The following is a 13543-nucleotide window of genomic DNA, read 5'->3' as shown; positions in this document are numbered from 1 at the left end:
CACAGGCGGCCAGCCGTTGACTCGATGGGAACGAGGGGGGATGCTGGGTCTGTTTGGCTGGGAGAAGGGAGCAGGTATTTCTGAGGGCTGAGCCCCCTTTTTCTTGGCTATTTCATAATGTCCTGATGGCTGAAGAGGGTTAAGAAGCAACACACTGAGAGCACAGAGGAGAGGAAAGCCCTGAGAACTGCTCCTGTGGCTCCTTCCCCTTCCTTGGGCTGTTCTCCCATCGAACGCGGCGCCTCTGGACATGCCTGTGGCTTCTCAGTGCGTTGAGGCTTAGCTCGGGGCTCTGTCACTTCAACACGTGATGGCATGCCTGTGTCAGGACGACAGCAAACCAAGCTGTCCTCTCCTGCTCTGAAAGCCTGTCTGCCTCGGGGAACCAGGGGTGCTTAGCTTCGCCCTTCTGCTCTCAGCTGCTGGCCGTGGTCCGGCTGCTGGGCGCAGAAGAAGGCGTTACCTCTAGTGGAGAAGGCAATGTCTGATGTGTTGGTTTTTTTCTCCCTCATTTCTGAGGCAGGATGAAATCACTTGAACAGGACGCTCTTAAAGCTCAAATGGTTATTGCCAAGTCCAAGGAGGGGAAGAAACGCAGCACACTGGAGCAGCTGGCAGAGTCACCGTCACCTGCTCCTACCCCGTCACCAACACCGCTGGAAGGTACTGTACAGCTGTCTCTGTCTCTGAGGAAAAAAATTAGTGCTTCTCTAGCTTAACTCGCTTGAAAACAGACCTGTTGAAAGCAGTTTCCTCCGTCAGCCAGGACTGGAAGGTCCTTTGGGGTGTACGACATCTCTCAGCATAGGGGATGGGGCTGATCTATAGAAAATGTGAGAGAACACCCGAGGTATGCAGAGCAGAAATAAACCCGGCATCATGACTAAAAAGACAGGAAAGAGGCATTTGTTCCGAGAAGGCAGTGTCTTTCCTGACCACTGTCTCTTATCACACTTGAATGCTGCTGAGTGGAAGGGGCAGATGGGGGAAGTGTTGCGTATAAAACAGCCGTTCTCTAAATAGTGCTTTTCTGTCATCTTCTGCAGATTGCAGTCCCAGAAACATCACTTCACCGGGAAGGCTGGTATGACATACTTTTACTTGCTTTTGTTTTCTCGCCTGTCATCCTGGGATCAATCAGTTGCTCAGCTTGGGTGTGGACTGTGCATCTGGGCCCTGGGATCCCCACTTAAATACTTGAGTCAGGTCTGGCTGCATGATATACGTCTCTGTGAACAGGGCATGGTGGATGGAGCTCTGCCATACCTATTGCTAGAGGCATCCCCCCTTTTTTAACACTGCGATGTAATGTCTGTTTTCTGCTTTCCTGTTTTATTATTTCATCCCTTTCTTGGTGTGTTTGCTCCATCTCTGCATTCAGAAAGCCTTTCACTTCAGAGACTTTGGCCCCTTGTTTCCTCAACAGCATAACAAGGAGAACTTCAGCTGACATCAGCATTTTCCTTTTTCTCAGAACTGTATAAATGCAACAGGACGTTGTTGCAGAGAACTCTCAGAATCAGTAAGGCAGACAAAGAGAAGAGCAGGAGCAGCTGCCCAGAGAGGGGACCAGGTTGTGCCCCAGGTCACACAACACAGCAGTTCTGGACTGAAATCCTGATGGTGCTAGAGCCACCAGGAACCTTGCCACAAATTTTCCCACAAAAATAGGTTTCCTGCCTAACTTGATGTGCATTTTACTGGAGCACATAATGTTTTCTCTGCAACCTGGAACCCCTGTGCTGACAGCAGAACAGCCAAAGAGACACTGTCCCGGAGATGCCTCCTTCTCAGAGGCTGTGTCCAGGCGCTCTGGGCACTGACTCAGAATGACGCTCCGCTTCTGCTGTGATCTCTGTGCAGATTGCTCAGCTTGCTGCTGCCCTTCCATCCATTTCTCTCCCCTTACTCTCTCTTCTCTGTGTCTTCTCTTTTGCTGTCCCTTCCAGTCCATGTCTGAAAAGAAGTTTGACTACCGGGAATTTGCTGCTATTCCTTCCTCCAAACCTGTTTACGAAATCCAGGTATAAACTGCATGGTGAACCGTCTGCTAGATCGGTTAGGGCTTGGTTTGGTGGACATGACTGCACACAGAGCGATGACCTTCAGAGCAGAGGTTGGCTGGTGTGAGGAAGTCCTCCTCGGATGCCCTGTCTGTGGGAGAGGCAATGACAACCAGCCGTGCTGCACAGCTGACGGTGTGTTGGAGTCTTCAGTCCAGTGGAATTGTGAAAAAGTTGGTCCAGAGGGTTTTAAAATTAACGACAAAGTCTTTGCAAATACAGAGCAGCTACATCTTCACCTTAGTTGATCCTGAAATATTTGTAAGTGAAAGATGAGAACTAAAAGGGAAGAAAAAAACTATAGACATGATTGCCAACAAACTGCACATTGGAGCAAATGTTAACTTCAAACTTGAACATGTCCAGCATCCTGCCCAAGAAGCAGCTGTGGGGACAGTTCTCGTATGTTGTAACTCTGCTGTAGATGAACTGAGGTAATCGCACGGTAAGAAACAGCAGGTTCCAAGGATGAGCGCCATGGTGAGGTGGTTCTCCCCCTGAAAGAACCTCATTTCATTTAAGCTGCTTTGTCACAGAACCACAGAACTGTTGAGGCTGGCAGGGACCTCTGGAGATCATCGTGTCTGACCCTCTGCTCAAGGAGGGCCACCTCGCGCCAGCTGCCCAGGACTGTGAGCTGCCTCTGCTACTGTCAGGGTCAGTCATTAACTGGTGGCATTTGTGACAGATGATGGGAGCAGGTACTCTGTGGCTGTACTTTTTTTTTTTTAGGTGTTTTTTTTCAGTTTTATATAACGACAATGAAGCAGATAGCTGCAGTTACGTCTGTGGTGTGTCTGGAGAGCTAGCCAGGACTGATGTCTTGGGTTTTATCCTGCTGTCGTGACACAAGGACCCCAGGTCCAAGGTGTCACCCCCAAAGCCAGGCTGACTTCAGCAGAATTGCAGCTGGAGGATGCTCAGGCAGTTATACATTATTCGATACATATTCTTGACTCCTTTCACTGGCGGTGTTGCTCAGCCCTTGGTAGTCGCTCATTGGTTTCTCTAAAGATCCCTCCCTTTGGGGTGTGCCCCTGGCCAGGCTCTGTACCCAGTGAGTTCGAGGGTTGGCCACTCAAGCTCTGGACCCCCCAGGGTTCCCCAAGCTTCTGCTGAGGCCACAGGGCAGCACTGGGTCTCCATGCAGCTGAGAGGGTGCCTCCAAGGGAGGCTGCACCTCCAAACCATCGGGCAGTTCCCCTGGACCTCTCAGCAGTGCAGGAATTAGGAGACTGTGTTTCTTTCTCGCCATAGCCACACAATGGTGTCACTCACGTTGGATCAGTGCCGTGCTGTTTGGCTGGGCTGTGCTCCCCAGCAACGTGTGCCAAAGTCATCACAGCCCCCCGTGTTCTGCTCTTCGTGAAGAGTTTGTCTTCTGCCATGCAGTCACTTTATTTCTAAAGCACCAAATGGGCTGAGATATCTTCCCCTCTTTCCTGCCTCCTCCCATGTTGTTGCACAAAATAGGCAAGTTTATATGGAGATATAAAATGTATTCTTGCACTCTCACAGCTGTGAAACTTCCCTAATGCTTTCCATGTAAGTGTATAGAGCCACCATCCTTTATCGTACAACTAAAGAAAAATTAAGCTACTCCTCACTTGTGCTCTTGAGCTGAGCAAGAAAACCCCTTAAAGACAGATTTTGATCAGTAGTGTTTGGTGTTACTAAACTTGGTGAATAGTGAGCTCTTCTGAAACCCTGTCCTTCCATTTGCATAGCTCAGAGAGTGCCGAGCTCAGTTAAGTGTTGTGTACAAACCTAGGGAGAATAGTAGAAGTAACAAACGCAGCCACTTTTGAAGTAGACAGAATACCATGACAGAATGCTTTGACCTTTCTATCCTTGAAGTACAGTATACCGCTAGATTAAATTCTCTATTGCAGCAAAATAAGTCAGGCTTGGGACACTTACGTGTGTCACCAGAGAAATGCTGATTTTCAAGCCACTTCATGACCATGAGCAAAGTTGTTTTCTGATGGTGCTGGCACTCTGGTCTGATGAGCTACACATGGCTCTGGGTGTTGGAATGGTCTTCATTTTGTGAAGGCTTTAAAATTAGCAGGAACTTGTGGAGTTCCATGATTATCACCTAGCCACTTCTCCAGAGCTGTCTCTGCCGTCTGTAGGGATGTAACTGCTTGAGTCACTATCCCTGGTGGTATCTGAGACTTGTAGACCTGGGGACGTGGTTTAGTGGTGGACTTGGCAGTCCACGGTTGGACTTGATGATCTTAAAGGTTTTCCAACCTAAACGATTCTGTGATTCTGTTCTTCCTATCCCTCACCAGTTCTCTGTACACACCTGAATATACAGCAGAAAGCTGATTTTGTGCAAGAAGCTGGGCCTGGGAACAGTGCAGATGCAGAATTAGGATCCGGGACTCTCAAGGAAACATAGGTCATGTCTTTGCTCTCCTCTCACATTTCTGCTCATTTTCTATGGTCTTTACGCTTTCTGCCTTTCATGTCACTGCCCGTCTCCTCCCTACACACTCAGAGCAGACGAGGAGAGCTCTGACGGCAGACACACCTCATCCTGCAGCTGGGGCAATGGGCTGCTTTTTAAGGATTAATGCTGTGATCGTGTGCGTCCACCGCAGGTCGTGCCCCGGCGGCTGCGTTACCAGCACCTCTGAGGGCAAAAGGTTCTGTGCAGTGTGTTGGAAGATGGGAGGTGGGAATTCCCTGGCACTAGCGTCACAGAGGTGGATGCTCATGTCTTCTGTTCTCTTCCAGTCCCCCGATGCAGCTGATGACCTCAGATACACTGACGACAGAAATAACTCAGGTAAGCTCATGGCCAAAGGAGTCGTCTTGGTACTCCTTGATTCCCACCACGGTTCTGGAGGGTTCCCCTTTGCCTGCTCGTGGAATCGACCCTGAGGACGTCAGCTTCTTGCTGCTTGAAGCAATGTCCTGTTTTGTCCATTCTAGAATGAAACCTCCAAACTCGCCACACTCAGTGTTGGGTAGGATATTTGCATTGTGCTTTAGTCATGGCTAATCTGCTGGGAATGGTGTGTGACAAGCATGCCTGGTTTTCTTCTGGTTTTGTGTTCTGGAGTAAAGAGCAGTAGGAGAATGTGGGTGGGAAGTTCTGGCCTCTGTCCCCTGCTGTCAGTGGATAATGTCCGTGGTTCAGGGTCTGCCTTGTGCCCCTTCTGCTAGAGCAGAGAACCTCACTGCCTGCAGCAGGCAGCTGCAGATAAATTCATCCTGGTTTAAGACTTGAGAGTGTTTGGGTGCCGGCGTACCCAGGTGAGTCTCACAGTCTGCGCTTGTGGAGGTGTGTGCACGGTCCCCTAAACAGACAGTAATTAAAGCTTTGACTGCTTTGTCTCCTCAGGCTGTCCCAGGTCTCTCTGCCCCAGCTGTCACAGACGGGCTCAGACTCCCTCTCACTTCATTCTGGGTGGCTGTGGTGGTAGCGTGGAGCTCAGCAGGACATGCCTGCTCCTTAGTAGCGCTTCTGTTTCCTTGAACAGTTGGTGCCGGATTTCTACCTGATTCTATTACTTTTGTTGAGCTTACACATCATCCAATAGCATTAAAATAAACTTCCTAAGTCAGCACGAGGTTCTGGCTAGTCTGGTATTGTCTGATGTGAGCCCCTGGGAGTGCCAAGAGAAGAGCGTAAGAAAAGCATAAAGTGATTCCTGCAGGATACTGCTCCAGGCTGCAACAATCTGTGTTTTAGCACTTTCTAAACCAGAGGCCTTTACTTTGAGAGTTTACATCTTTTTTGAATCTATTCACATTTCCAGTGAATTTCACCTTCCACAGCATTGCCCAGTCACCTCTGCAAAACCCTAACACCCGTTTTTGTAGTTGAGTTTCATTGGAGTACCCCGATACTCCGCTCGGTGTCACCAGCAGTTTCTCTCAATACATCTTCCTCCCTTCTGGTGCTTCTCATCGGTCACCAAACAGTGACCCTAGCACAGATGGCTGCTCTGTGTCGTGATAGCAGGTAGCATCTTCCTGCACATTTCCTGTGTTTTAACGACTTGCCCACTAAAGGACATGCCGCCTCATCCCATGGCAGCTTGTTTTTGTGAAGAGCTTCGGCTGCGGAACAACTAAGAGTGTTTTGAAGAGTTGGGTGTGCTGTGTTGAGATCACTTAACGTGCATGTTTGGCTCCTTTGGGAAATTCTGGTCTAAGAGGGTCTAAAAGGAATGACGTCTCGCTGAGCCACACTGATTTCCTCCCCCACCCCACACCTGGATTTTCCCCCGCATGTGCCCACGCCGTTATGTATTCCTGTTTGCCTTGTTCGGTAGTCAGTCGTCTGCTCGCCAGCCCCAGTGTCCTTTCGAGGTGTCAGATTTGTCACCTGCATGCACGTGGTTCTGAGACGTTTTCAAACAACCGGTTAATGCCACAGTCGATGGTTCAGGAAGGACTCTGAGTGATAGCAGCTGCTCATCCTCGGGTGCTGTGACGGGATGTTGCCTCTTGGAGCCTGGCGCTAGAGCCGCAGGCGGCCCCTGGGGCCGGCGCAGCAGCCGGTGCAGCTTTGGTCCGATAAGTCTTCAGAGATTTCTGTATTTGAGGGTCTCTGCTACGTTCAAAGACCTTGGAGAGGCTTCCCCAGAGCTGGCTTGCACTTGAAGGGAAAAATCTGTGGTTCTGTGGAACTTTTTACACAAGTATCTCACAGTAGTTGCTCAGGCCAAGTTACCGCGAAGGGCAGATGTCCAGGTGTAGGTCAGAGCCCGGGGATGAGCTCTGCCAGCTGCTGGCGGGATGGGGGGAGCTGCTGTAACAGCCGCAGCGTGCTTTGGATGCACAACACGTCCCCAGAGCCCTGAGGCTAAGCTAACGGAGAGCCTGCCCTGCCAGGGCATCTTCCCTGGAGAGTTCCTTTGGTGAGGGACCCAAGCCACAGTCTGAATTTACAGAAGGGGCTTAGTTTTGTAACTTCAACATGAAGCGAGGCCTCTCATGAGCCATGGCAAACGACAGTGGCAGTCGCACTGCTCGTCAGCGCCTGCCACTCAGTTAAAGCCAATGAACTGCCTGGAGCACCGGCATAACCCCCAGTCCTTTCAGCACACTTGATTTTCCCGAATTCTTGGCACATCCGATAATTTTCAGTGAATTGTGGGTGTTAGGGGCAGGCATCTTCTCCTGTGTGGGGCTTCCTTCCCAGAACCCACAGTAGTCAGGACATCAGCTGCAGACAGAATCATAGAATATAGAATAGTTGGAGTTGTAAGGGACCATGGAGGTCGTCTAGTCCAACCCCCCTGCAGTGGGCAGGGACATCTTCCACTAGATCAGGTTGCCCAGAGCCCCATCCAACCTGACCTTGAATGTTTCCAGGGACGGGGCATCTCCCACCTCCCTGGGCAACCTGTGCCAGTGTTTCACCACCTTCAGTGTCAAATATTCCTTCCTTATATCTAGTCTAAACCTCTTCTCTTTTAGTTTCAAACCATTACCCCATGTCCTGTTGCTACAGCAGTAGGCTCACCTAAAGGTTCTGGGCACGGGATTACTTTCAATCAGTCAGACTCAGCGCCGGGACATCCCTTGTGTCGACGTTAACCGTCCTGCTGTATGCTTACCCAGCTCTTCCTCTTAACGCCTGATCTTCTCTTGTCTGCGCAGTTCCCCAGGAGCAGAATGGGCAGCCAGAGGAAGAGGAAACGTTAGTAACACGCGATTCATCCACACCGACTTCGTCAGCACTCGAAGAGATGGCCCTGTACAGCAGCAAACGCAAGCTCCGGCACAGCCGGCGCAGCCTGGAGGCTGCCGTCCCCACGTAGAAGACGCGAGGCCGCTGGGCGAGGGGATAGCCCGGCACAGGGCTGTTGAGCTTCCTGTGCTCCAGGGACAGCACTGGACTGCCCACGCTGCTGCCACCTGGACCCTGGCGGGGACCCAGCACCCCGGGGAGCACCGCGGTCAAACAACTTCCTTCAAGGCTGTGAACCGCCCTCTGTTCTCACCCGATAACGCACTGGGGCGCGTCCTGAACAAAACGGGACAGCACTGGACTTGCTGGTGGCAAACGGAGAGGAGGCATGGGCAGGACGGGGGGCAGCTCAGCTCGTTAGCCTGTAAATAGTGGGGGGGGAGGTAGGACAGGGAGAACGTACGAGTGTGAGAGTGCGTTGGGCTCCGGCTGTTATTTTCTCAACGTGGATTTTTTTTTAGTGGTTAATATGGGAGCTTCTACTCTGGTATGAATTAGAAGGAAGGCCCAGCCTGTCTTTGCTCCAATTTAATTTCCAGTCTTTTGCCAAAAAGCATCTCCTTCCACCTCCCGCACCGTGTCACCTCACTTTCTTCTGGGAGTACGTGGAAATGGGGAGCTTGGAGGCAAAAAAAGGGAAAAAGAAAAAAAAAAAAGGAATTTCAGTGAAGTGCCTCCCTCTGACACTGACACCTGTGTGCTCGAGCAAAGACAAGAATAAGCAGGAGCCCGTGCCAGCTCTGTGCCACTCGCCTCTGTGAGCGCAGCAATCCATCCCGTGTCGGACGCTGCTCCTGCCAGACGTCGTGCTGTCCTGGGAGACAGATCCCTACCGAGGCGTGCACATTAGGTGTGTGTGCATCTGGTGTGTACAGCGTGAATTTTTTTTGCTGCGCTGGGTGTCGGGGGGCCAGCGTCTGTCTCCTGTCGGCACCGTCATGGAGCTGGTGAGCAGGGCAGGATGAGGACAGAGCCGTGTGTGTGTGACAGCAATAGAGAGCAGGATAGCTGGGGCTAGGGGATGGTGGCAGCGGTAGGAGGGGTAAAGAGCAGATAAGATAATAGTGGGTTAGGGTTCAGGAACTAGGGAAGAGTAGGAAGTGGTGTTGCTGGGGTCAGGGTAGGAGTAACGGGGTCTTACACGTAGGAGGGTGCTAGAGGGTGCATCCGCTGTGTTCCCTGCTAGCTGTGGAACAAAATGTGACGTTACGGGGTGCCCAGCGCCGGCTCTGGAGGAGCACTGTGGCGGAGCTGGCCTCTGCCTTGCAATAACTACTCAGTTCTCTCTGCGGCGTGTTGGCTGCAGCCCCCTTTCCTGTAGAATAGAGAAAATCCATGCTTGCCCGTGCCAGAGGAGAAAAATGAAAATGAAAAAAAAAAAAAAGAAAAAAAAGAGCAGGGTGGTTTCCATGAGTGGAATAAGGGCTGTGAACGGATTCTGTATCAAGGGAGCTCTGCAGATGTACAGACAGATGCTGCTTAGAGCTCCGAAATCAGTCTCTGCTGCTCTGCTGCCCACTACTGGAGTAAAGCATCCCTTTTTTTTTTTAATGCCTCTAATTAGGGAGAAAGGCATCGGAGCTTGGCAGGAATCTGACCTGCCCACCCTGAGACATTGGTGCTCTCTGCTGGACCCCGCCAGCAGTAAGACCAGAGTTGGACCTTGAGCCTCTCGGTGTCTTGAAGCAGCTTGGGAGCAACAGGCACTTCTGCTTGTATATTTGCTGAGTGAAAGAACTGGATGCAGTTCCCTTTAGTTCAGAATCTCCCTTCATGCCAAAATCCAGTGGATCATTTTAACTGACTTCATACGTTTTAATTTTACTGAGCTTTGAAGGGGGAACTCTGATAATCTCAAACTGCAGCTACGGCTGCTTCCATCATCAGCAATTTGAGCTTTTCCTTTTTAAATCTAATTTTAGCGTTTGCTTTTTAACAGCAGCAATTTTGGAAACAATCCTGGATTGGTTTTTGGTGACTAACTTGTGATTGATTGGTTTTTTTTTTTCTTTCCCTTTGCGGTACCTGGTGCCAGGCTCTGGGTTCTCTCCCATTCTCTCCTGAGAGACTCTGAGGGAAAATTAGCGCATCAAGACTGTAACTAGTGAAATTTGTACAACCAAAGAAATCTATTTTGTGGTTCAAGGATAATAAAATTTACTTTACATTTTAGAGCCTTTAGTTAATGTGATTTGCCCGGTGTGAAGTCTTCGATTTCTGTATCAACGCTTTGGTTGGGATTACTGGTCACCCTATAATCTAGCAAGCGTACCCATGATTTTTCTGCTTTTGTGGGCATAAATTAATGATAACCTAAATCAGTGCCACCTGCAGGAATATCCAGATAAGCATGTGCTACTATTTGGTAGAAAACTGGCATCTGTGCTGAAGGGAGAGGAAGATAACCCAAACCAGTAACGCTTGGCTCCATCTTTCTGTAGTTTGAAAGGGACTCCCCATACGGTGATGGTATGACGTACGCAACACTTCAGACAAAAGTAAATGCATTCTCACAAACATCATCAGCGTCCTTGTAAGAGCTGAGGCAGGTCCTTAGCATCATCTTTTTTCAGACAAAAGCACACAGTAACGTACCAGCCTGACAGTCTCCCGTAACGCACCCGTCCATTGCACGTACCCGCGCTGGGATTGACGCCCGCACCCCTTCCTCTGCGGTTGGCATTTCCCCAGAGAGTCCATGGGAAGGGCCCCGTTCCCAGTCTGGGTACAAACAGGAGGACAGAAATGACTGCTGTGGTGGAAGGTGTCCCAGAAGCCTTAACAGCAAGCACATTCAGAAGAGTTTCAGAACTAGAAAACCTGTCTGGCTGCTCTGCTCATATGCTGAGCCTGCTGCTGAGCAGCGAGGGACAACCTAGCACTTACGTCCACGCAGATTCGCAGTACAACAGCCCGCCAGCTCCCCTGCCGGACTTGCAGCTCAACACTGAAGTCGTGCTTACCACCAAATGCTGCCTCACCTTTACAACCACAAGAAGGCTAATTTTCAAAATGTTTTATTTATGCAAACACGTTATTTCAAAGCAATGACAAACCAAACGTTGTGAATCAAACTGTGACAAATCAAACTGTGAATTTTTGAAAAGTTGCAACCTGCCTTGAAAAAACATTCTTGCTTCATGAGACTTAATAAGTAGCAAGACAATGAATGATTCTTGGAAGGCACGAGGGAAGGACTGGACTCATGATTTTTAAAGATGTGAGAAATGAGAGGATGCTGTAGCTCAAATAGCAAGTGCTGCACAAAATGCTGAGTTTGATGAAAGAGATATTCAAGCACTTACAAAACTGAATGAAGGAGAGTTACAGGAAAGTTAATTAGCACAATATGCTAAAGAGCAGCAAATACAAGTGTAGAAGACTGAAAAACATCAATAATGGAACCATGGACACAAGTATGTATGGGTACAGTAGGAAGTTTGGTAAAGGAAGCTGCGAACGTACTCGTTTTCCATTCAAACAGTTCCCAAATTTAATCGATGGGAATTTACAAACTTTCTTAAGAACACGTCTGCCAGTTTTAAAGGGGAGCTACTGTAGTAACATTTTAATGTTAATGATCATGAATGGAAATAATCAGAAGGTTTTTCTCTCCATAATGGTAAATCTTTCTGCAGGAACTGAAAAATGTAACCTAAAAAATATGGCTCCGAATGACCTCTAGTGACAGAAAGAAAACGGCCACGTACAGGTCAATGGAGGGAATCCAGCAGGGGCTGAGTTACAGAAGACCATGGAGCATTGTCCAGGTTGAAAAGTGGAATATCACCCCCTTGGCCAAGGCCTGCTCCAGCTGTCAAGAGTGAGTTTAGCATAGAAAGAGAGCTTGGGCAGACACAGGGTTTAGTCCAGCCACTGGCAGATGAAGGGCTCGCACTAGTTCAGAAAGGTTTTACACAGCACATACAGAAGTTTAATTACTAGGAAAAAAAAATTTTATAGGAGAATCTTCTTGTCATGAACACATGAAAAAAAAAAACACCCTAAAACTGAATAAAAGCATACATAAACAGGAAAAGAGAAGGGTAATATCTTCTTGTCATGAACACATGAAAAAAAACCCCTAAAACTGAATAAAAGCATACATAAATGGGAAAAGAGAAAGGTAAGAGTTGTTTAGAATGATTTTTAGATGCCTTAAAATGTATAAGAGAAAAACTACTGGATTAGCATCACACCAAAGCAAAGCAAAAACAAAACCTGCTTGAGAGAAGACATGGAAGAAATCAAAATCTCTGTATCCCCATGTAAAATGTCGGGCAGACTGGTATTCTAGACCCTAGCAGGAGACACCCAGCTCACATGGTGTGAATTTGTGTGTCTCTGAACAGAAACCATTTATACACATTAGAGCTTCCAGGAAAAAAAGTGCCTTTGCTATTGTAACCCAGGTTTTCCCGTTGAGTGCTGCTGTAGCCCAGCAGCAGATCCACACTGCATTTACAAAAACCTGGGTGAAAAATCCCCTCCTTAGCACACACACCAGAGCAACAGTCCTGGACCTTAACAACACTCAGCTGCTTTATCCCCTTAGGTTTTGTTTTGTGAGCAACTGGTGCACTCCATGATACCCAGCTGAGAATGATTTATTCGCTGGTATAGCAAAAGTGCTTTTCAGCGCCCCTGCACGGGGCCAGCACAAACAAGCGTGGTCTGGCACAACTCTACATTCTTTTTCCGTATTAACCATTTTTCCACTCTGAGAGGACAGGCAGAAGCAAGCAAACATGCCTCTGGCCATTTCCCAGAGAAGAAACAATATTTACCAGAGCCACAGTTATTTAATTTTGCTTGTTTTGGAAGAAAAGGAAAAAAAAACCCAACCACAAACAAGTTTTAGAAGGTCTTCAGTGGATAACAAATTTCCCAGGGCCCAGGCAAGGTGACCAGTGGACTTTCCTACACAGGTGCTTGCCTGCACTGGCTTCTGCAGCTAACCGATGCTCAGGTATTGAGAGCTCATCCACGTCACAACCATGGGAAAGTAGTATCTCGTTAATTTTGCAGAAACTGAAGCAGATGACAGGGTATTTGTTATCTAGCCAAAGCAGACTGAAAACTACAGAACCTTCTTTTGGGAGAAATGGGATAGGAATGGATGATAATATTCTCCTTTCTCTGTTCCTTTCAATGCCTCTCAGAGGGAGATTGTACAAGAGCGTGTGCACAGAGACAGAGGCTAGGAAATTGCAGCAGGTTCTCATAAAGAAAGAAGGAAGGAACAAGAGAAGGAAGGAACCCAGGTAAAAATAATGCTTTAAAAGTAATTAATTTCATTCTTTCAGTCACGTTGCTTCTAACACCTCCTCTCTCTGATACATCTCCCAGAGTCAAACAGGCATTAAATCTGGAATGTATACAAGAACCTTAAGGATACAAGTCTGAGCTCATCCATCCTAATGTAGGATGGGAAGCTGCAAGTATAGTAACTATTCAAAGCTCCTTAAATGTTTCAAGCTACCCTTTCTATTAATTTGTCTAATAAATAGTAGGACCTCTACCTACAAACCTATGTAATTTCTAAGATGTAAATTCTAGTTATTATAAAACAAATTACTTAATATAAATTTAAAAATAAAATGTATAAATAAGCCTGTAAGGACATTAGTTATGCACTCTGTCCCACAGTTCCACAGTTCAGCTGACTTGATTATCAAAGCTCTACTTCAAACCAGAAATGCTAAAACTACCACAAATCTGTACTGCAATCAAACTGTACAACGTGACCTTGGAAATGTATCTG

General features: G+C 48.1%; 1 protein-coding gene across 1 annotated transcript; it reads left to right on the top strand.

Moving 5' to 3' along the window:
* Window positions 1-528: 528 nt before the first annotated feature.
* LOC104465017 (protein scribble homolog) lies at window positions 529-7934 on the top strand. Its single transcript, XM_010077905.1, has 5 exons — window positions 529-663; window positions 1047-1084; window positions 1950-2024; window positions 4809-4860; window positions 7689-7934. Exons 1-5 carry the CDS (start codon window positions 561-563, stop codon window positions 7847-7849), a joined length of 429 nt encoding a protein of 142 aa, XP_010076207.1. The 5' UTR covers window positions 529-560; the 3' UTR covers window positions 7850-7934.
* The last annotated feature ends 5609 nt before the right edge of the window (window positions 7935-13543 follow it).

The sequence above is a fragment of the Pterocles gutturalis genome, unplaced genomic scaffold, assembly GCF_000699245.1.
Source record: "Pterocles gutturalis isolate BGI_N339 unplaced genomic scaffold, ASM69924v1 scaffold17558, whole genome shotgun sequence".
NCBI lineage: Eukaryota > Metazoa > Chordata > Aves > Pterocliformes > Pteroclidae > Pterocles > Pterocles gutturalis.
The sequence above is the reverse complement of the archived record's forward strand: the minus strand, read 5'-3'. Positions and strand labels throughout refer to the sequence as shown.